Consider the following 23,439-nt stretch of genomic DNA (forward strand, 5'->3'; position numbering starts at 1 on the left):
GGAAGAAGATAACCCAAAGGGGACACAAGGGTGGGGATGGGCAGAGATGACTCAAAGGGGACAGAGAGGTAGGGACGAGTAAAGATTATCCAAGGGGAATAGAGGGCAGGGATGGGAGGACCCAAAGGGCAGTGAGCTCAGGGATGGCTAGAGATGATCCTGGGGAGAGCGGGGAGAACGGTGCACAGATGCACGGAGATGACCCCAAGGGGCAGGCCAGTAGGGATGGGTAGCGGTGACCCAAGGAGGCAGGGGGTGGAGGGAGCTGACCCAGGGACAGAGGACGTGCAGGACGCCGCGGACCACGGGGCCTGAGGAGGGGAGGGCTGAGGATGACGGCATTGGTCACCAGAGACAAGGGGCCGGAGGTGAGCGCCCGCGCGCGGGGGATGGGGGGTGGGGCGCCCCCTCCTCACTCACTCGAAGATGAAGAAGAGCGTCGTGGTGGTGACGATGAGGACGACGGTGAGCGCGAAGACGCTGCCATGCCCGGCCAGCATAAGGCGGCCGCCGCAGTAGAAGCGGTTGCGGCCCGGGAACACCTCCCATTTGCGGCAGGGCCGGACGGAGGCGGCAGATGAGGCGAAGGCGGCGGAGTCAGGGCCCGAGCTCAGCCTGCGGGGCGTCGGGGGCGGCCCGGAGCCGGACTGGGGGGCGCTGGGCGGCGGCGGCGGGGCGGCCCCGGGGCGGATCTGCTGGTACTCGCACTCCTTCATGCGGCTGCGGCCTGGGCTTCGTCTCTGCCCCCCCGGCGTCCTGCGGGCCGAGCCGGGCGGACGAGCGGACTGACAGGGCGGCGGGGCCGGGACCAGCTGCGGCAGCGGCGGCGGCGCACACAGCGCTCGCTCCGCAGCTCGGCAGCTTCTCTAGGTCCGCTCCGCCCCCTCGGCTGCTGCTGTGGCTGCCCCCGCCGCCGCCCGCCCGGCCTCCCGCCGCAGCGCCCCCTCAGTCCGGGCCCGGCATGGCGCCCTGGGCCCGCGACGCTGAGGCCCCGCCCCGCTGGCTCAGACCACGCCCCATCCTCAGCCACCGCCCGGCTCCAAACCCCGTCGCCCGCCCCGCCTTCAACCCCGATCCCACCTTCAGTCTCCATCCTCTCCAGGTGCGGCCCCGCCCCCAGTCCCGCCTCAAACCAGCTCCGATACCCGGCCCCTTCTCCAAGTCTGTTCCAGCTTCATCCTCCGCCCTCAACCCAAACACTGCTTTAGCCGTCACCTCGCAACTCGTGCTGGCCCCGCCCCCAACACCAATTTCCCCCCCCCATATCAGACCCCGCCTCCCAAGTCCCCCACAGCTTTAGCTTCCACTCTTCTCAGACACTGGTTCCACCCCCATTCTCCAACCCAACTTCAGACTCCCACCCCGACCCAGCTGCAGCCTCCGCCCGCTCGGGGATCTGTACCCGCACGAAGCACTACCCCAACCGAGAGCCTGGACACCAGACCACTCCCTCAACCATCGCTAGTCCTGCCCCGCCTCTACCCTAGACCCAGTTCCGCCTCCACCTCCTCCCAGCTCAGGCCCCGCCCACAACCCGGATCCGGCTTTGCCCCGGGCCGGAGCTTTGTCCGCACCCAGCTCCAAGCTCCGCCCCCGGATTCGGCCACGCCTCCAAAGCGGCTCGGACCACCGCCCGGCCCTGATCCCGCCCCAACACTAGCTTCGGCTCCCTTCTACTTCCACCCCACGCTCTACGTTGGTGCGCGCCTGGCCTCAGCTTCACCCTTGTCCAGCGCCGTCTTGGCCCCAGTCAATGACCGACTCCTATGTTAACCTGTAGTCCTCACCCTGCACCCTTCCAGTCCTAAAGTTCAGTCTCCGCACTTCAACCCCGCCCCCAGTCCCGCCTCAAACCAGCTCCGATACCGGCCCCTTCTCAGTTCTCAAGTTCTCAGCCCTCATCCCACCTCCTTGAACCAACCCCAAACTCAGAACCCCAACGCTGTTTCTAGCCCAAGCCTCCAGGCCCTAATTGGTGATTCTGGATTGTCACATCCCCCGGGGTTCCCCTGCATTGCCCGGCCTCTTCAACGATCCTTCCAGGACTGCCTGACCCTCCCTCTCCCCCAGAACTTCTGCAGAGGCTCCCTTCCACAGCCCGGCCTCCACCCTACGAACCTCCAAAGGATTCCCTTTATACTTTACTGCCCACTTCCATTAGACCCTCCTTTAGACTCCCATTGCTCCTCCATACTGCTCTCTGCAGCCTACTTTTCCCTCTCCTCCGCCCTTGCAAGCCCCAGGTGGTCCCTTTCGACTCCCCTCCCCCCTTTCCCACAGAGGGTGGAAAAATGCCGACTCTGACTTCATCCCTGCTCTTCTTCACCTTGTCTTTCTCTTATCTCAGGTATTGCCTCCTTTATGAAGGCTTGCAGGGTTAAGAGCCTTTCCTTTCTCAGTTTACCTCGTATTATGCATATTTCTGTATGGTTCCTCCCTATTCCCATACTAATAGAATGAGAACTTTTTGCTTTTGCAGACCTAATATGTAGCTTAGTGCCCTTCACATATTAGGTACTTGATAAATATCTTTTTTTTTTGGGGGGGGGAAGAGGCAATTGGGGTTAAGTGACATACAGATAGATGGCTCGATGGAATGCTGATCAATGATGTATCTGACCTCATCATCAGAGGACTGCCTTTAGACAGTTGGTAGACTTAGGTGTGAAAAGAGGTATGTATTGTTACATATAACTGGTGTGTTGATTTATTTTAATTGTACTTTGTAATAAAGGAAGAGTGTGTGTGTATGTACACATGGAAATCACTAGGGAGTGACAGTGACATTAAAAAAAGTTATCAGTAGAATAAATGTTTGTTTGAATTATATCTACAAAGGGAGGCCAGACGACACTGTTGAGCAGATCTCTACTCTGAAACGGCTTCCAAATTGGAGAGTTCAGGAAATATAACAAGGCCACCAGCTAACTCTTCCTGGGCCCCGGCAGGAAGCATGCCATGACCTTTTATGAGGGCATAGCTCATAACAGACCAGATAGAATCCAGCTTGCTAGCTCTCCTGGGGCACAGCTCTCCAGGAGGGCGGTGTTCTGGGATTCCCATTCCCCTTATCCACTGTTTCCTTCTCTCCTGAAGTGGAGTATTTTCAAATACTAGCTCTTGCTGTGTGACCTCTGGCAAGTAACTTCCTTGTCGGATCTGAGTTTCCTCTTTTGTAAAATGATGGTGGGTAGATTAGGTGATCTGTAAGGCTCCTTTCCTTTATTAGTCCTTTGAGTCTTTTTCAATCTTACTTTGTGTCCAGGTCACAGTTGGGAAATTTGATGGGCACATAAATCCTTAGTTATTACTCTTCCCAGAGGAGCAAACAAATGAGGTAGAGAGTGTGTGTGTGTGTGTGTGTGTGTGTGTGTGTGTGTGTGTGTGTGTAAATTTAAAAAGGATGTTCATAGAGAAATGCTAAACATCTCGTCATAATGCTCCCCTTCCTCATAAGGAAACAAAAAGCAAATCTACCTCTGGGTACCAGGAGTCTGGATCCTGCTTCAGCAGGGGCTCAGAAGGAAATGGCTTGTCTTTGCAGCAGCTGAAGCCCAACCCAGCTGGGGCATTGTAAGGCTTTAGGGTAAACAGGCTGCTTCCTGTCTTGAGGCCCTTCGTGAAACTTTCCAAGCCCATTAAAGATAGCCAGGGGATGGTAAGGGACAGCTGCTGGCCATAAAACCAGCTCATCCTAGGGCCCCTTCAAGGTCAGAGACAAATGAGTCGCCCCCTTCCCAGCCCACCCGAGGGAAGGGGGCCGCACTTAGCCAGGGTTATCAGTTATCTTCAATGACTTTTTTTTGTCCCAAAGGGAAGACCTAGGGTAGGCCCAGCCCTGGGACTCCTGGTTGAGAAGGCAGGATTTCTCAGGCAGTGAGGCAAGGATTGGGGGGTGGGGGGAGGAATCAAAATCCTTCTGTATTAGCAAGAACAGCCAGACGCCTCTCTCCTGGGAAGGCACTCCTCTCATCCTGTGTGGTCCCAGTGAGGGCCCCTGCCACAGTGGGAGGTAAAGTGTGTGTATCTATGTGGGGAGGGAGGTTGGGAGGGGGTTAAAAAGGCTTCCTGAGCAAAGATTTCATCACTCCTATCAGAGCTGAAAAACCAAGCAGACAGGAGTCCTGAGAGAAACAGCTGTTGGGAAGGAGAGTGAAGGGTCGCTGCCAACTGGAAAGACACTAGGGCAAGGGTGATAGTGCTGTGCCAAGGAGGGCACTCAGGCATCTTGGCAGGAAGCAGAGGGGCTGCCCCTGATCTGTGTGTACATTTTTCTCAAGCATTTGACTCCAAACCAAATTGTCTCTGTAAGGCTAACGTTAGGGAGATGGATGGGAAGTGTTCTCTGGCCAAGCTGACCAGAAGCTCTGGGAGAAAGGGTGCTGGGGCTCAGCCAGGAGCTTCCCTGGACTGATGAGTCTTAGCTTTCAGCCATGGTCAGAGGGAACGGGTCAAAATTTTCATTCTTAGGGGAATGTTTGGCCGGCTCCCAAATGGGGCAAAGCAATTCAGGAAAAAAAAAAAAGAAAAATCAATGTCCATCCTCATGGTTCAGTGATGGTAGCTCACATTCATGCAGTGCCTGAGGGTTTACAAGATTTACTAGATGATGAGAGGTGATGACTGTGAAAATCTATATTCCTGGTTTACAGATGAAGAAACTATGAGAGAAAAGAGTCACAGCTGGGAAGGATCTGGGAAGGGGGAAGGGCATCACAGCCTCATCTTCCTGGCACTGGGGTCTGGCAGTCCACCACTGCCTCTCACTGCTTTGGGGGAAAGGGCTGGTGGCAAAAGGGACAGCTATTTAATTCAACTTCGACCAGCCAACATTCTGTTTTGCCTTCTCCCCTTCAATGTTCCCCTACACACAGGTGCTACAACTAATGGACTAGAGATAGGATTTTTGCCAATTCCAGGCTTTTGACATTTTTAAAAAATTTGTTTAAAGGAAAACAAAAACTATATTAAACCTGGGTGAAGGAAGGGAAGGCTCTTACAAGGTCAAAGGTGTGGGGCATGGAATTTCCCTCCCAAAGCCATAGGTCCCTTCCCTTAAATTGGGTTTCTTTATCTTAATCAGATCATGGATCCCTTCTGCAGCTGGGCAAAACCTAGGGGCTCCTTATCAGAATAATGTTATTAAATGCATAAAATAAAACACAGAATTCCAAAAAAGAACTACTGGAACTTGTTTTCCTATCCAAATGTATAGACCCAGTCTGAAATCTATCTAGAGACCCCCCCCCCCACCCAAGCCGGGTTAAGAACCTCGTCCTAAAGATGGTGATAATTTCACAGTTCAAGGCAGGTAAGGAGGGTGTAGCACAACAAAGATTGTTCAGACCAATCCTTTCACTTTTCAGATGAACTAAGTGAGGCTCAGAAAGATTTTAAGTGACTCAAAGATTTAAGTGATCTGTCCAACGGCCACATAGATTGTGTCAGAGGCAGAATTGAAATTCCAGCCTAGGCACTTTAGGAGATGGATGAGAGGCAGCAGCCGGGCATAATGGGTAGAACATTGGATTTGATATTTGAAGACTCAGATTCAAGTCCTCCTTCAGGTGCTTTCTCAGTTCTGGGATCATCACTAAGGCACTTAATATCTTTCCTCATTTGCAAAATATGGATAATGAGACTTCCCCCTAGCTACCCTAGCTAAGTGGTGCAATGCACAGAGCACCGGGCCTGGAGTCAGGTAGGCTCATCTTCCTGAGTTCAAATCTGGCGTTAGACACTTATTAGCTGAGTGACCTTGGGCCAAGCACTTAACCCCGTCTCTTATCTGTAAAATAAGCTGGAGATGGAACTGGGCAAACCAATTCTGGAATCTTTTTCAAGAAAACCCCAAAAAGTATCACAAAGAGTCAAACAGGACTGAAAAACAGATAAAAACAACCAATTTTACAGGGTTTTGGAAAAGTGATACAAGTCATTTTTTTCTGCCCTCCATGATAACTAATTAATAATAATAATTAATATTATATAATTCTATAAGATTTACAAAGCACTTTATGCATTTTATTTACCTCATTTGATCCTCAGGACAACTAAATTGCCTAGGGTCACACAGCTAGTAATCCTAAGGCAAAATCTGAACTCAGGTCTTTCTTACTCTTCAGTCCAACATTCTACCCACCCTACCCCCAGTTAAAACTAGTTGTTTTAGGGATAACGCAGTTAGAGCCTGGGAGATAGAATGATTTATCCATAGTCAAGACACCTGGAAAGCAGTGCAAGTAAGGGTTGAATTCCAGGTTTCCTGCCTCCTGCTGCTAGTGTGGTGCTTTTTCCATTAGGCTATGATGCCTTGTCTAACATAGAAAACTGATGACTTAAAATGCCAAACAATTTATCTTTATTTCAAAACTTTTATTGGTGATCTCCCCTACCCAGCAAGCAGTAGCAAAGAATAAAAAAAGAACAAATCAAAAAAAAAGGCTCAATAAATTAAAGTGGACATTTATGTTCAGTTTTCTATATCTCTTTATGAAGAAAGGGAGAAGGTATATTTCGCCAACTCTCTTCTGGGACTAAGCTTCAACAAGCATTATTGTGCTAGAAGGCAGGGATACAAAGACAAAAAAAAAAAAAATGGTCCCTGTCCTCAGGAGATTCTGAAGTCTATTGATTGGTAGAGGAGGGAAAAAAGGTCTACAAAGACATCACCTTCCTTGGGGCAAAGGAAGTCCTAAAACTGGGGAGAAGGCACCGAGTAGAAAGTGATGCTGGACTAGGTCTTGAACATACTAGGGATGCCAGCATTTAAGTATAGGAGATGATCTGTACAGAGGTGCCAGGCAGGGCCAGTAGGGTCTACCTGGAAAGTCGAGGGTGTCACTGGGAGGGATATGAAATTAGTCCAGACAGAAAAAGCTACAGCCAGACTGTGGCATCCTTTGGGTACCAGAGAAGCATGTTTGCTGTTCAACACAACAGTCTTGGAAGCTCTTTGGGCAAAGGAGTGGGCATCTAAAAGCCTTATGGGGGACAGGATGGAGAGGGATTCTTGGGAAGCAGAGACACACCTGTGGAAGCCACAGGAGTAGTCCAAAGGAGATGGGGTGAGACTTGATCTGAACGAGGGCAGATGCAGCACACAGGAAGACACTGTGAAAGCATCACAGATAAAACTTGGCAACTGATGGGATGAGACAGTGCAGGGGGAGACGGATGATGGCTCCATGGCTGACATTCTGGGTGACTAGGCAGATGGTGAAGCCCTGAGCAGAAACAAAGGTGCTCAGAGAAGGGGAAGACTCCAAGAGATGATGAGCTGTTTTGGACAGTGCAAGCTCCTTATGGGACCTGCAGGGCCTGATGACCAGCAGATGTGTGATGTGGGAATCATCTGTCGTGGCTATACATCTGGCTTCTCACCTGTTTCCTCCAGCTCTGTTACCATTTTCCTTCAGTCTCCTCTCCCTGAGGTCCCTCTGAGTTTCCTCGCTTGATGGATGCTCTCAATTTCCTCCTGGGCTTCACTAGGCTTCAGCTGCTGGGACATATAATTTTCCATATAGTCTGTCTAGCCTTTTTAGATTGTGGTATTAGAGGCTGCTATGCCCTATGGCATATACTTTCTCCCCTCTCCATGTAAGAATCTGCACATTTCCTGAAATAGTTCATCAAACATTTCTCTTGATATGTGGTCTGTCTACTTCTGCCCATTCCTAGATTCTCTCCTTTTCCTCCTCAGACAGATGTTCCTGAGCTCCTTCTAAATGTCCACACAGCGTCCAGGCCCTACTAAAGCAGCAAGGGGACCTCTTAGTCATGAAATAATCAGATTTAAAGCTGGAAGAGGTTTTAGATAGTATTTACTTCAAGTCCCTTAACTTACACAAAAGGAAACCGAGTCTTGGCAAGGAGCAGTGATTAAGTGATAAAGCAGCAAGATGATTCCAAACCAGCCTTCTGGGTACCATAGGGGAAATGAAGACTCCATTTTTGATCTGGCTCTCTTCTTGGAACATCACAGGGGATTTCCAGCTGGATTTCCAGCTTCAGTAGATGAAGGTTATCAAAGAATTGCCTGGCCAGTGCTCTCCCTGATACTCCCAGGGATGAATTTCTAGAGTTCTTTAGCCAGGGGGACCCTCTACCAGGAAAGTCTCCCAGGGAGAACAGTGTGATCTTCTACCCCAGAACAGAGGTGGCTGGGAAAAGACAGATGCTACAAAGATGGAGGTGGGTGTTAGTTAGTCTTGAATGGCTAAGAAGGGACGCTGGTAATCAAGTCCGGGGAGGTCTTGAAGTACCTAGTCCTGGGGCAGGGGAGAGATTTAATGAGCTGGGTTTAAAGGCTGGGTTGAGCACCACAGAGAAGGTTCACCTCAAACCTGTAAGAAAGCCTTGGCCTAAATGCCTGCCATTTGTATCCAAAGACCAACATTTCCTTGGAAATCTCAACCAACTTGTTTGAAAACATTGCGGATGAAGACTTCTATTTCAAATGGGCCCAGGATTCAGCCTGCTCATTCCAAGCCCCTTGGGAATGTCTGTAGCCTAGCCTGGCTGTCCTCTGGGATTGAGGGTCACGTCCAAGGCAGGAAATTACAGTGCAGGAGCAGTCCCAGGAGCCAGTAAGAGAGGAAATAAGCCAGAATGGCCCGTGTGACTGGAGAGCAAGCTCTCCATTTGCACACAAGTCCCCAAATAGGATTCTCTGGGGCTCTTTGTCCCAATAGGGAGTGCATGGCAGAGACCTTCCCAGGCATAGCATCTTGAGTCCACAACAGGGGCTCCCAGTCCTGGAGCAAGTGAGCTGGAAACCAGTAGACAATGGGAGTGGAGGAGCCCAAGAATCTGGTGAGAACCTGAAAACCACAGGAAAGAGGGGGAACCACATTTATGTAAGTTGTAACCATCTCCAACCGGCTCTGTTTCCGCCTAACGTACCCCATTGCCTCTCTAGGCTGCTGCAGCCCTGTATCACATATTACAAATGTATTACTCTGGAAGAGAAACTATAGAGCTTGGGGTCTACTTTATAAAGATGTATGATATCAGCCAGGCAACCTCAGTGTATCACCACAATAATGGTCAATCAATACTAAAAATCCTACGGGGCCCAATTTCAGCTAAGGTCCAAAACATGCAAGATACTCTAGAAGGTGGTAGGGGGAGAGAAGAGGGGAGATAGGAAGAGGAAGGGGGAAAGAAGATAAGGGAGGGAGAGAAGGAGGAGGAAGAAGAAAGAGGAGAGGGGAGAGAGGGAGGTAGAGGAAAAGGGAGGAGAAAGAAGAGCTGAAGGAGGAGGAGAAAGAGGAAGAATGAATGGGAGGAGATGGAGAAGATAGGAGAGGAGGAGGGAGGAGTGCCGGGAGAAGGGGAGGAAATGGGGAAAATGGAGGGGAAAGGGGAGAAGGGGGAGGGGTTGGGGAAGGAGTAAGAGGAATGCCTGTAGTTCATCCTTTTCCCTCTTGGGGGGTGGGAAGCCAAGTCTCAATTTGGCCTGCTTCCCTCCTTCCTTCTCTGGCATTCACTCTCCTGATTAATCCACCAGCAAACACAAAATGCTACTCTGTACTTCCCCAGCCTTTTAGGCGCAGATCTCAAAGACCTTTACAAACACTCATTGTGAGCCTTGCTCAGACCAAGGCTGAGGAGGGGTCAACTGGAGGCCAGTGGGACTTTCCCAAGACTGCTCCCTCCACTGCTCTGGGACCCAAGTGGGGCCTCAGGAGAAATGCAGGGGGCTGGATCCCACTTTGAACATTTACTAGGAAATGGGTAAGTCATGACCTCTCAGATTCGGTTTGTAAAGCAAGGGCTGGACTGGATGGCTTCTGAGGTCCATCTCTAAGTTCCTTCTCCTAGACTCAATTTTCTCATCTCTAAAATGGGGGTAATAATACCTGTAGTACCCACTTACCTTACAGGGCTGTAGTAAGGTTCAAATGAGATTCTGTGTGCAGTGACTGCGCGTGCATACAACACACGGACACACACACATGCACACCCAGCCCAGCCCCTTACCTGCACATGCATACACAGGGCTCCGAACAACAGCAGGGCCGTGGAGTGAGCCAGGTACACAAACACCTGGGGGCTGTGGAACCCAGAGCGGGGCTTCTCGTCGCCCCTGCCCGCCTTGCTCAGAAGTCCAAGTGTGAAGCAGTGTTGGAGGTTGGCGGTCACGTAGGTCCAGGCCGCCCAGGCCCCGAGCATTGCCACTGGCCCCGCCAGGAGGAAATTGGGCACTTGCTGGAGCTCAAAGTACCTCAGGAAGCCTACATTCCAGTAGACATCCTGGACGTAGCTGTATACCAAGGGCAAGCGCCAGGCGCACCAGCTGGGCTGGTCGCCGGCTGGGACCCGGTAGCCTTTGTCCTTGGCCAGCTGTACGAGGGGCTCGGGGAGGAGGCGGGCTGCGTGGGGCAGGCAGAACTGGCTGTAGGCATAGAGCTGGAACAGAGCGAAGGGAAGCCCAAGGCCCAGAGCTGTCAGCAGCAGAAAGGCCGCCAGCCTCAGGGCTCTCCACAGGGCCCTGGGAAGGTCCCCCGCAGACAGAGAAGACAAGAAGCGCCGGCACTGGGCGTGGGCAAGGAAGCCAGCGTTGACGATCCCGTTGGAACGCACACCAGTGGCCAGGGCAAAGAGGAGGGCGCTCCGGCCGTCGCGGCCCCTCTCCAGCTGGCCCATGGCGCTGAAGACCAGCAGGGCAAAGAGGCTCTCGGAGTAGCTTGCCGCCAGGAAGACATTGGCGGGGCTGAGGCAGAAGAGCAGAGCCGAGAGGAGGGCCAGGCGGCGGGCACGCAGCACCAGGCAGCCCAGCTCATAGAGGGCTAAGGCAGCCAGCACCGAGAACAGGCCGTTGAGCAGGGCCGCTGCCAACAAGAGGCGACTGCGGAGGGTGAGCAGCCCCTGCAGGGGCCACAGCAGCAGCTCGGCCCCGGCACGCAGGGCCAGGGGGAAGCCTGGGAAGAAAGCGAAGTTGTGTTCGTAGACGTAGCCATGCTCTGCGATGAAGAGGAAGTGCTCCGAGTCCCAGCGCGACAAGCCCCCCAGCAGCCATTCCACAAGCCGGTCCCCAAGGCCGGCAGGCTCCAGGCAGGGTGGGGAGAAGGCATCTGCAGCATGATCCGGGATGACAGCATTGAACAGGGCCTGCAGAGGGAGGCCAAAGGGACCTGGTGAGGAGCCTCCACCGAGGCCCAGGGGCTCCACAGCTGGCCTCTACCACTTAGGCATGCCAGCCCCTAAGGCAGTTTTTTTTCTTCTTAATAAATCCATAGTGATATCTTTTGTTTTTGATTCACCCACTGTGCTCTTTTCCTAGAGAGCTACCCCATATGAAAATATATAATAATAAAGCTAGCGTTTATCCCAGGCCCTTCACATACATTATCTTTTTGTTCTCCCAATCACCCTGGGAGAGAGGTACTTTTTTTTATCCCCGTTTTACAGATGAGAAAACCAAGGCAAAGGGAGATAAGTGACTTGCTCAGTTACACAGCTAAACCAGTGTCTGAGGCAGAATTTCTACTTTGATTTTTCAGCGTTCTAACCATCTGAGCTGTCTAGATGTTCCAAAGGTGCTGTGCTCTATGAGCAAAGCAGGACTGAATTAGCCCAAAAGAAACACGAGATCTGTAAAATGTTCACATGGACTACTTGTGTCTGACCTGAGGCAGAGCACTCTGAGCTTGTACTGCTCTGGTCAGCCACAGCCAGACACACGGTAACTCGACTCTAACAGAGTGATATCATTTTGGTGCTCTTTGAGGATGAAGGACAACAACCAACCAACAACTTACTAGTTCTGTGACCCAAGAAAGAAAGCCTCACTTGACCAGAGTGTGTGGGACAAGCCACGAATTGGGGTCAGCAGAGACTAAGGATCCAGTCCTGGCTTGGCTCCTCACCGGCTGTGGGATGTCAGAGAAGCCACTTTATTTGTTTCCTCATCAATAAAGTGGGGATGATAAGACCTGCCCCGTGTCTCTTACAGTGAATGTGAGTCATTACCCCAGAAATGGCCTGGGCCAGGACAGGCCTCTGTTAGCTCCAGCACCTGCATGAAGCCCATTTGGTGAAGGCCCAGATGTAGAGGGCCAGAGCAGACACTGACCTGGAGGACCAACGTTAAGGAGCGGCAGACCACTGCAAATCTCAGCACCTCTCTCCAGGACGGGTCCCCAGACTGCATCCTTTCTCAGCAGGACATTCAGAGCATCTGAAATCACACGGAATATGACAGCCATGAGACATGTGCATGGGAGCCAGAGCTATCCAAGAATTCAGAATGAGAAATGCAGACTCACAGGCCAGCCTCTGCCTTCCTCTGTACTATAATGTAACTCTAAGTCATTTGATGTGTATGAACCTTAATTTTCTCAGCTGTAAAATGAAGATAAAATTTTCACTCCCTAGGGTTCCAGAGGTTCACAGAACCGGTGCTGGGAGGAACATCAGAGGTCATCTAGCCAAGCCTCTTCATTTTATAGATAAAGCAACTGAGGCTCAGAGAGATTAGATTAAGTCATACACCTGATATGGGATTTTGAACCCAGATCCATGGACTCCAGAAATGATCTTCTTTCCACAGTACAATGGTGACTGTGGGTAAAGTATTTTCTATTTTAAAAAGGGGGGGATGAAATTTTTAACATATATAAATCATCATCACCAAGATATTACCTGGTAGCTAGAATGAATTAGCAGAAGCTGGGGAGCTGTTGTGGACAGCCAGAAGACAGATGTCTATACTGCAAATACAGACTTCAAAAGATGCTAGACAACTTACCCAATGATCTAAATGGAGACTAGAACATTGTCACCACTGAACTATTACCCACAATTGGCTAGTCAATCAATAAGCATTTATTTGGCACAGTTGAAACTTAAGAATAACATTTTAAACAACTGTAAGTAACCACCCCAAATGTTCAATCTCTAAACTGAACAAACAAAAAGCTTTCAAAATGTAGAGATCTAGCCAAGGAAAGAGAACAGGATGAGGCATGTTATCCTTGTTAAACCGTCTATTTTTGGAGCTGAACAGAGGATACCTTACTAAAAGCCCACAGAGAATGGGCTTCCATCCTAATTCTCTGATTCAAAAGCAATTCTTTTAAATAACTGTGCAAGAATGTGTGGAACATTAAATATAAAATAATAAGAGAAGGGAGTAACTTATCCCAGAACTCACTGAAAAAGTTGAGAATGAGATGATAGTGATGGTCAAAATCCAATCCCCCAACTCCCAAAACAGAGGAAAACTTATTCCAAGCCTCACACAGGCCATACAGAAAGGAGCACTTGGAACAAGAGGCTGGGTGCTACAAGGAGAGTGCTCCCCCCACCCCACTCAGAATAGTGGTTAGCCAGGAAGCTGGGGTTTCCTGCCATCCTGAAGAGTCTGGAGATCCTAGAGCACATAGGATACAGACCTGATCTACCATCATCAATCTTTTAACTATCCCCAGATGGGCTGGAACTACATCACCATCATAGACTTTGAGAGATGGAAGGGATTTTCAATTCACCATAAATTTGTGAAGTCCCTACTAGAGATTAGGACCAATGTGTGAAGGAACTGATAAGTCAGAGACAATGACAGAATCTCACATTTATAGAGCACTTTAATATTTACAAGGGACTTATTCGTTTAGCTCCATTTCACAGATGAGGAAATTAAGGCAGATAAAGGTTTAGCAGTGCTGGAAGGGCTTGAGGGTTCATCTGGTTTAATCCCTCATTTCCCAAAGCAGGAAGTGACTACTCAGTCAGAAAGCTAGAAAGTGCAGCGCTGTAATTCAAAATTCAGTCTTCTGATCCAATCCAATGTTATTTTTCCACAACATCACTTTCTCTCCCAAAGAAAGAAGATACACAATTATAACACAAGAATGAGATAGATGCAAAAGAAAGGTCCAGGACCTCAGTTAAAAAAAAGGAAGAAGCATAGGCCCAAAGGGACAGAATCACAGAAAGCCAGGGACTCTGAAAGGGTCTATGGGGACCATTCAGTCCCTTTTACAACATATTTGACAAGAGTCCATCTAGCCTCCGATAAGGGAGAATCAATTCCATTCCAAGGCAACCCATTTCGCTTTATGCTGGCCTTAACTGTTAGGAAATTGTTCCTCCTCCTCCCCCTAACATCAAGCCAAAATGATCTGTCCAAAACCAGGAAGTAGTGATAGAACTGGAACTCAAACCAAGGTCTCCAGCTCAGTGCTCTTATTATTATATCACCCTCTACTTGGCCTCCTCTCATTCTATGTTGGTGGGAATAGACCTAATTATGGGAGGCCAAGTTCTCCACTAAAGCCCTACTTTGGCTGCTCTGGGTGCCTTAAGGCTAGGCCAGGGCCAATAGGCAAGCATTATCAAGCTTTAAGTTTTGCAGGGCTGAGTGTAGGCTTGTCAGTGTAAGGAAAGACTTCTTACACTACGACCGTCCTAAAGTAGAATGGGCTGCCTCAGAAAGTAGTGCCTTCCCCGCACCCCTCCGCCTCAAGGTCTGTCTTCAGCAAAGACCATCACTCATCAGGTATGTTAGAGTGGGGATGCTTCTGCTGGGATGAGTTAGCTGACTCAGTGGCTACAGAAGTCTCTTTCACTTCCAACCTCCACGGCACCAGAGTTAAAGCTGGAAGGGGTGCCCATTGGCCCTCAGGTCAGGCCCCTTCATTTCACAAATGAAGTCCAGAGACATTTCCCTAAGAACCAAAGGGCAGAATTTAGCTTCAGAGTCCCTGTAGCAGCCTGCCTCTCTCAGCCTGTGTGACGCCATAAAGGCTCCACGTGTGCACTATGTAACAACTGAGTATCTGCTGTCCACAGACTGGCTTCCTTTAGTAGCAGGATCACACGACCAGCAAGTTTGACCATGGCCTCTCCAGGAGACTATCAGCTAATGAACAGAAAAGCTAAGACTGGCTCAGAGAAAGGACCCACTCTGACAACAAAATCCTACATCCCTGAAAAGAAAAACAGAGGACCTATCCCTCAACTGTGGGGATAATTAGAAACTGACCAGATACAATCTAAATGGAAAAAGCAGGACATGCACATGAGCCAAGGGCTACCTGGCAAGTGAGAGTCAGTGTTGGGAAAGCACTCAGTGGGCTCAATTCCCAGGATCACTCTCAATTCTACTCTGACCCTAGGAATTGCCACAAGAGACAGCTGATCCTTGTGACTTCCCATAAGCTTCTGGCAAGCTCTTAGAGAACTAAACTGGTTTCATTTTGTCTTTGTAGCCCAACATCTAATACAACAGGGGCTTAATAAGTACTTGTTAATTGATTTAGTAGTATTTCATGGTTAACTCTTTGGGATCTGGGAATTTAGAGAAGAGACTTTGAGTGTGAGGATAGAAGGGGAGGGGGATCTGCTCTTGCTCAGACTCTTCATCCTATGGACTGGGCAATCTAGTGAAAAACTTAGGAGGTAGTTGTACAAATGGCCATGGCAAAAATAGTCTAAAATAATAAAAAAAAATTTGGATCACCACTTGTAAGTTACATTGAAGAAAAACTTATAAAAGTACTAGTTGAACTAGATGGCTTCTGTGTCTGTGAAATTCAGTAGTGGTAGGGCAATGAAAAAAAAGGTATTCATATTATTGGCAGAACAAGAAACTAGTATAAGTTTTCTGGAGAGCAATAATATGGCAATTACAGTCAGGAAGATGAATCTTCTCAAGTTCAAATTTGGTCTGAAGCACTTCCTAGCTGTGAGATCCTGGACAAGTCACTTGACCCTGTTTGCCTCAGTTTCTTCATCATGACCTGGAGAAGGAAATGGCAAAGGACTCCAGTATCTCTGCCAAGAAAACTTAGATCACAAAGAGTTGGATACAATTGAAAAATGACTAGATAACAACAAATATAGCAATCTCCAATAAAAGTCACAAAACTGATCATATTGCTTAACACAACAATCCCACTTCTGGGATTATATTCTTTGTTAGTAAAATATTCATAATGGATTTGTAATATAGCAAAAATCTAGAGCCTACCAACATTTCCAAATTTGAGAATAAAGAACTTAATAAACTGAAGGATAGCAATTAGTAAAATGATACCACCACCACCAAAATATGGAAGACATGAAATGATGCAGAACAAGAATAGCAGGGTCAGCATAACCTAGTCTTTGAGCATACCTTTCAAAAGAATGAAAACTTTCTTAAGTACAGCACAGGAAAAAAGATCAGAGAAAATAAGGGGGTTATCATAAAAGACTTGGACACAGAATTCTCAAAAGTCATTTCCAGATTTGGCCCCCTATACTCTGGCCTTCTTCCTCATTCTCTCCCACTAGAGATAAATGAATGTAATTATTAACCAAAAAAAAGCAAATCCTTCTAACTTTTCTCTCTGCTACTTCTAAGCCAACTTTCCCACAGGTGCCAAAATATTCCACATCATTGCCCTGCCCCAGAAGTCCTAGCAACTTTCTATTGCCTCTAGTACAAAACACAAACTCCTGTTTGGTATTGAAACCTCTTTACAATCACCTCAAGCCCAACTTTTCTGACACTTTTTACGTCACCATCTTTCAGGGACTCTCCAGTCCAGCAAAACTGATCTCCAGGCTGCCATTTCTCATATGTGACATTCCCTCTCTTGTCTCTTCCATTCTCCCAGGAACCAAGGCCTCTCCTTCTTTAGTTTGAACATTTTATAAATATTTGTATTTTTACCAAAATAGAATCTAAACTCCTAAGTGTGAGAATTGTTTTATTTTTGTCTCTGTATTCCTTAAGAGTCTAGCAAAGTGCCTGGCATATAGGAGTTACTTTATTAAGTGTTTGCCAATTGATATAAAGTTTATGTAATTATTATTTTAATCCAAATGGAGACATCTCATATTTAATGGTGTTATTTAGGGTTTAATTCCACATTTTATGCTAATTAATATTATGCATTATTCTAGAGAAACAAAATGAAGCAAAAATCTACTTTGCAAAATGTATTTGTATTTGATGAGGATTTAAGATTATAACATGATATTATAAAAATTAAATTTGTAATAAAAAGGTGTTTTTAAAGCAAAAAGCCCTGGATTTCTAATAATATTTATTAATATCATAATAACTAGCACTTTTATAGGGCTTTAGGACTTGCAAAATGCATTAAAATCTCATTTGATCCTCAAAACATCTCTCTAAGGAAACAGCTATAATTATCCCCATTTTACAGATGAAAAAACTGAGACCAATAGGTTAAATGACTTGCCCAAAATTACACAGGTAAGTAGAATTTGAACTTCAATCTTCCTGACACAAAATTTGGCATTCTATCCCCCTAACTTGCAGACAGAAGAGCTAAGGATGAATTCTAGTTCCACCATTTAATTGTTGTGGCACCTTTGGAAAGTCACTTAATGATTGTGCCTCAGTTTTCCCATCTTGAACATTGCTAATAATGCCTGCCCTCCTTCAGTTCTGGGGCTTTCATGACTTTCAGTTTAGAGAATAGACAAGAAAGCACTTTGTAAAGTACCAAGTGCTTTCCACCTGCAAGGAGGTGTCATTGTTATGACTCTGGGGAAGCTCATCAGCACTGCCAGCCCAGGCACTCTGCCCATCCCTGCTTCTCACAACACCCAAATTCCCAAATTCCCCAAATCCTTCCTAGCAAAAGAACAAAATAAATGGCTTGGCAATATGCTATAAATGTGTCTCCATGCCTACATATGTTTCTACATCTGTTTTTAGATTATGAGTTGGAGAGAGGGAGGGAGAACAACTTACTGCGATTCTTGTTGTGTTAAAGATGCCAAATGCTAAAAAGCTATAGTGCCTCTGAAACTCACCCGGAGACTTGCTCTGCCGGGAAATTCCTCAACCAGGTTCACTGTCCCCTTTCACAGGTCTCCACCATTTCAAGGTTTTCCCTTTCACGGAATCAAAGTCAATCCTTATAGATCATCTAGTCCAGGAGTTCTTAACCTTTGGAGATGTCAACGTCCCTTCTCTGGGTATCTCTTAATGCATAAAATAAGGCACATAGTAACACCAAAGAGAAGGGCTGGTAGATAGATAAGAGTCCCAGGCCTGCAGAACACCTGAATTCAAATGTGGCTTTCAGATACTTACTTACTTGGCAAGTCACCTAATTTATTTACCTTAATCCACTAGAGAAGGAGGTGGCAAATCATTCAGTATTTTTGTCAAGAAAATCTTATGTATAGCACTGACATATGGTCCATAGGATCACAAGGAACAGCATGACTGACCAACAATTATCAAAGAATCCAATTACGCGGAAATAGTTATTTTTAAAAATGCTTTTAAATTCATGGACCAAACTTAGATTAAAAACCTCTGATGTATCCCAACCCTCTAACATTCTGAATGGAAAACTAAGACTCAGAGGCAGAAGTGATATATATAGATAAGGTTCACAAAATTAGCAAGCAAAAAGAAGAATTGGAACCTGAAATAAAGTATAGGATGGGAAGAGAATGCCAGGCTTGAAGTAAAGAGACTTTCTTCTCTATCATCAATAGCTGTACATCTTTAAACACATCATTTCATTTTTCTGAATCTGTTTACTGTTCTATAAAATGGAGACCATAATGTAAGTATTACCTCCTCTAAAGATGTAATAATAAGTTTTTAAGTGCTTTATAATTATAAAAATCTATTTCAATGTAAGTTACTATTAGGTGTTGTGCACTTTTCCCCTCAGAATTCTTAAAAGTAAGCTAATCAAGGTTCTAAGTGACAAGGAAATCAAAGGAATAAGAAACAGGCAGGTGCTGGAGGACCACAAAATCGGTGGTGACACAAAAACTCTTAGCCATCTGCTGTATGGTTTGGAAAATTAAGATGGGGGAGGGAAGATCTCCACCACAAAGCCATCCTAGTTAAAGTTACCAATACAAACTTAAGTGGAAAAGTCATGCAGACTCCTAGGAACAAAAAAACAAAACAAAAAAAGACTTTGTTTCATGCACTGGTCACCAAAATAAGCTGAAATGTCTCAGGGTAAAAAATGACCTTTAAAAAGCACACTAGTAAGTTCTGTGGATCCAGCTTGGATAATTGGAACAGGAAACATTAAAAGTCTAAAGTGATCAGCAGTGTGGGGATGAAGTAAAAAAAGAATCTTATCAATATCCTAACAATTTGAAGAAATCATGAGGCTGTATTATGCTTATCCAGCATTCAGACTTCTCAAAGATACATAATCTGACAGAGCTGTAAAGAGTGTGCTGGAGATAACTTGAACCACCAACTCCTGATGGTTAACTTTTCAATAGTACAATAGGACCCCACTGATGTATTGTTTTATTGTTTAGACTTAAGAAAGTGTTAATATAGATTATTTAAAAATGTGTCCAGATATTTTTTTTCTTCCCCAAGAGTCCAGTTGTTAAAAATTTACAAGCACACTACTGTAATACTCTAGAAACATTGCTTATACTCAGCAGAAGGGCAGCAGAGGTAAAAGAATGAAGCAAGGACCAGCCTGGAAGCCAGGTGACTACAGCGGGCACGTTGCTGTGAGATCCAGTCTGACTCTTTGACTGGGGTTTTCTAAGCAAAGGTACTACAATTATTTGCTATTTCTTTCCACAGATTCAAACAAACATAAGTTAAGTGACTTATTCAAGGTCACACAACTAGTACGCATCTGAGACCTGATTTCAGCTCAGAGCTTCCTGACCACAGACCCAACTCTACCCACTGAGCAACCCAGCCGACTCGTCCTTTACCACCTCTCACCCCTCACCTTCCCCGCCCCAAGCACTTTAAGTAAGACGGTATAAAACTGGAAGTAGTGCTTTGGTTCAATCCAGTGAAAGAAGCCAGTGCTCCCTGTCTGACACAAGGGGGCGCCTGCAGCTCGTTCCATCTTCACGAGGCAGCTAGGGCAGTGAGGGAGGAACAGAGAATAAGTTGGCTGGATGCAAGCAAAGGCAGTTCAAATGTGTGTGACCCTACCCGCTAACCTCCATTCCTATCCCCACCCCCCCAGAGTCACAGCAGTTTGGGAATCTGGGAGCACTGCTCCCGTCTGGCTTTAAGGGCTGAAAGGCTGGTGGGGAGCAGGCCACACCTTCACTTTTTGTGCTTTAAAATAAAGCTGGGGCTCTTCCCTGGCTCCCTGCTCCCACCCAAGCAAGCCTGTGAAGGCGTGGGGGAACACTTTGGCCATCTCAGCCTTTCTCTTTCCCCTTCTTCCTTCTGTATTCTGTGTAGATCCAGCCAACTGAGTGAATAGCATTTGAGTTCCACAGGAGGCATACAGATACCCAGTAAAAGTTGGGAAAAAAAAAAAAAGGAATGGAGGGACAGAGGGATAGGAAGGAATTGAAAGGAAAGAAGGAGAGAAGGAAGGGAAAAAGGAAAGAAGGAAGGGAGATAAAAGAAGGAAGAGAAAGATAAATTATAAGATTGATATGGCCTCATCACAGTTGGGCCAAGATATCCAGCTCAACCCCTCCCCCCATTTTACAGGTGAGGAAAATGAGCCCCCAGAGACTTAATCATATAGGAAGTAGGGTAGTTGAAACAAATTAATCTCTAAGTCCTTCTCCCATGCTGCAAATACCATCTAACATACACATCACAACTTTGAGGCCTGGCAGATACCTCAGAGAACATCAGCCACTCTAACTCAGTTTGTGACAGATAGGAAAACTGAGGCCTGGAGAGATGCAAGAGAACACAGTCCCATAGTTAGCAGGAGCTTTTATCTCTGATTTCTTTCCCATTTCCCAAACACTAAAGTTTGAAAAAGTCCTCAAGGGTTAGGAACTCAAAGCAAGAACTTGAAGAACTTTAAACTCCTATTTCCAACTTCCTGCTTCCAAAAAGCATCAACCACATTTGTTCCTAGCTAGACTCTCAATGAGATGGAAGGGATCTCGGGGCTATGCAAGCCAAAGGAACCCGTTAACAAGACCTCAAGAAAAGGAGAAACCAACTATCTTCCTTCACTCAACACATCCGTAGGATCATGTATCAAGTGCTGCTCTAGCGCTCAAAGAAGAGAAAAAACTGCAAATGGACTCCGGGCCTCAGTTTACAATCTACTACTTTGCACTATAGGGTAGCCATGATTTTTAGGGTTCTTCCTTTGTTTTTCTTCACAAGAGCGGCCCCTTGCTGCCGGTGCTACCCCTCCCTCCCTCTCCTTGATCGGGTCATAGAGGCAACAACAATGGATTTGGAGTCGGCCCTGCCTAGCTCCTCTGCCTTTGCCACCTCTTTTGAGGCTTCCTCATCTATAAAATGGGGACAGCAGACCACATGGCCCTGGAAATTCCTTCCAGCTGCAAGCCTATAGTGATAGAACTAGAGGCAAGCTCCAGCTCTGACATTCTAGCTCTAAGGCGCCTTCTGGCCTGCCTATTCCCTGTTTAAGGGGCCTTCCGGTTCTGCCAGCCTCCGTCTGGAGGGGCCTTTCGGCTCTGCCCATTCCTTATTCTAGGTTCCTTCCGGCCCTTCCATGCCCAATTTATTTCAGAATCCTTCCGGTTCTCCCATCCTCCGTTCTAAGGTTCTTTCCGGCTTTACCAACTCCAATTCCCTCCCCTCCCCTCTTCACCGCCCCCCCCCCCCCGCCCCCGTTCTAAGGTTCCTTCCGGCCCTCCCATTCCCTATTTAATAGTCCTTCCGGTTCTTCCACCCGTGCTCTAAGGTTCCATGCCCAGCTCTAAAGTTCCTTCCGGCCCTCCCATGCCTTGTGTAAAAGTCCTTCCGGTTCTTCCACCCCGTGTTTTAAAGTTCCATCGCTTGATCTAAAGTTCCTTCCGACTTTCTCATTCTTAGTTCTAAAGTTCCTTTTGGCCTTATAATCCAGTAGCCTCTTCTTCCCCGGGATGGGGGCGGGAGCGTCCGGGAATTTTGTCGCTCGCTCGCCCAGAGGGAAGGGGTAAGAACAGCTTTGGGGTAGGGGAGAAAGAACAAGGGTAAAGTAAGACCGGAGACGGGGCTCCTTGGTCCTCTACGCCCAGAACCCCCTACCCAGAGCCCTCAGTTCGCGGGGCAGGGGCGGGTAATTTCTTATCTAAGTGCTCCCCACCCCCCCTCCACCTCCCATACGAGATCAACTCCCCGCCCACCCTTGGCCTTCTCCCACCACTTCCGCTCCGACCCACAGTACCTCCATCCGGGTTCCTGAAGTCGCGCCTGCGCTCTAAGTTACGTCGACGCCAGCCTCATCCTCCTCGTGCCCAGGCTTCAGGGCCGGGCCCCGCCCCTTCCCCCACCCTAACCACCTCCTCCCCCGCCCCGCCCGGCGGCCATGTTGACTCTGAGCTAGCTGGATGGGAGAGGGCGGGAGCTGCTTATGAAGAAAATCGTGTTTCCTTGAATTCTAATCTTTCTGGCGCTCGCATCCAGAGCCCCAGGGAACCTTCGCCCCTGCTCAGTTTCGATGCTCTCATGCCGCCCCCCCACCCCCATAAAAGTTGATGTACAGTCGTTTTTTAGTCATGTCTGACTCTTCGTGACCCCATGTGAGGTTTTCTTAGCAAAGGTACAGGAATGGTCTGGCATTTCCTCCTGTTCATTTTACAGATGAGGAAACTGAGGCAGACAGGGTGAAGTGATGTGCCCACGGTCGCACAGCTAATAGGTATCTGATGCAGGACTTGAACTCTTGTCTTCCTGAATCCAAGCCTGGGTCTCCTTTCAGTGGAGCCTAGCTTCCCATATAATAAAAACTGAATGGCGGCCATATCATGAATAAGGTTCAGGGCCTGGGACTAGGAGTCAACCACCGTGGGGCTGGGCGCTGCCTCTGGTTCCTATGGCATCTGAAACTCCCATTTGTAGATAGGGGAAGGGTAGAATAGGTCATCTCTGAGACCTCTTCTTGCTTTGACATTTTATGGTCTCAAACCCCCTTTTCCCTTGCAATCGATGTTATAAGGCCCTCCCAGCTCTGACCTCCTGGGTTCTCAGGGCCCTCCCAGCTCTGACCTCCTGGGTTCTAAGGGCCCTCCCAGCTCTGCTCTCTTGGGTTCTAAGGGCCCTCCCAGCTCTGACCTCCTGGGTTCTAAGGGCCCTCCCAGCTCTGACATCCTGTGTTCTTAGGGCCCTCCCAGCTCTGACCTCCTGGGTTCTAAGGGCCCTCCCAGCTCTGACATCCTGTGTTCTTAGGGCCCTCCCAGCTCTGACCTCCTGGGTTCTAAGGGCCCTCCCAGCTCTGACCTCCTGGGTTCTAAGGGCCCTCCCAGCTCTGACCTCCTGGGTTCTAAGGGCCCTCCCAGCTCTGACTTCCTGGGTTCTAAGGGCCCTCCCAGCTCTGACCTCCTGGGTTCTAAGGGCCTTCCCAGCCCTGACACCCTGGGTTCTAAAGTTTCCCTCTATCCCTTCCCCCATATACCCCCAATCTGACATTCTGTTTTTGGAGACACATGGCCTGGGTTAAATCTTCCCTCTTATAGTTCCTAACCATGCAAGCCACTTAACTTCTCTAGGCCTCCGTTTACTTATCTGTAAAATAGTGGGTT

The 23,439-nt window shown here is 47.9% G+C and overlaps 2 protein-coding genes across 10 annotated transcripts in view; both read right to left on the reverse strand.

The window, feature by feature from the left end:
• Positions 1 to 857, reverse strand: part of ZDHHC18 (zinc finger DHHC-type palmitoyltransferase 18) — a 41,157-nt gene extending 40,300 nt beyond the window's left edge. For 3 of the 8 annotated variants that reach the window (XM_051988115.1, XM_051988121.1, XM_051988120.1), the window contains exon 1: positions 421 to 855. In XM_051988115.1, the coding sequence (XP_051844075.1) occupies positions 421 to 716 (296 nt within the window). In that variant the 5' untranslated portion in view covers positions 717 to 855. Of the gene's footprint in view, positions 1 to 420 lie in introns of all 8 variants that reach the window. The other 5 variants (XM_051988118.1, XM_051988117.1, XM_051988116.1 and 2 more) reach the window with 3 other exon arrangements.
• A 5,497-nt stretch (positions 858 to 6,354) lies between these two features.
• On the reverse strand, positions 6,355 to 22,900 carry PIGV (phosphatidylinositol glycan anchor biosynthesis class V). Of its 2 annotated transcripts, none has more exons than XM_051988113.1 (4): positions 22,086 to 22,900; positions 12,080 to 12,184; positions 9,985 to 11,115; positions 6,355 to 8,822 (listed from the first exon to the last, which is right to left on the reverse strand). In XM_051988113.1, the coding sequence occupies exons 2-4, from the start codon at positions 12,155 to 12,157 to the stop codon at positions 8,541 to 8,543; spliced, it is 1,491 nt and encodes a 496-aa protein (XP_051844073.1). In that variant the 5' UTR covers positions 12,158 to 12,184; positions 22,086 to 22,900; the 3' UTR covers positions 6,355 to 8,540. The 2 variants fall into 2 exon arrangements, with proteins under 2 accessions (XP_051844073.1, XP_051844072.1); XM_051988112.1 differs by lacking the exon at positions 22,086 to 22,900 and adding an exon at positions 12,649 to 16,936.
• Between the last annotated feature and the right edge of the window lie 539 nt (positions 22,901 to 23,439).

The sequence above is a fragment of the Antechinus flavipes genome, chromosome 3 (genome assembly GCF_016432865.1).
Source record: "Antechinus flavipes isolate AdamAnt ecotype Samford, QLD, Australia chromosome 3, AdamAnt_v2, whole genome shotgun sequence".
NCBI classification, from domain to species: domain Eukaryota; kingdom Metazoa; phylum Chordata; class Mammalia; order Dasyuromorphia; family Dasyuridae; genus Antechinus; species Antechinus flavipes.

Excerpts from the sequence above, each read along its gene's own strand:
- PIGV (XM_051988113.1), bottom strand. The coding sequence starts at position 12,157 with ATGCAGTCTGGGGACCCGTCCTGGAGAGAGGTGCTGAGATTTGCAGTG. Across the intron at positions 11,116-12,079 it reads CCTTAACGTTGGTCCTCCAG|GCCCTGTTCAATGCTGTCAT; the intron begins GTCAGTGTCTGC and ends CTCCCTCTGCAG. Across the intron at positions 8,823-9,984 it reads CCCTGTGTATGCATGTGCAG|GTTCTCACCAGATTCTTGGG; the intron begins GTAAGGGGCTGG and ends TGTGGTTTTCAG.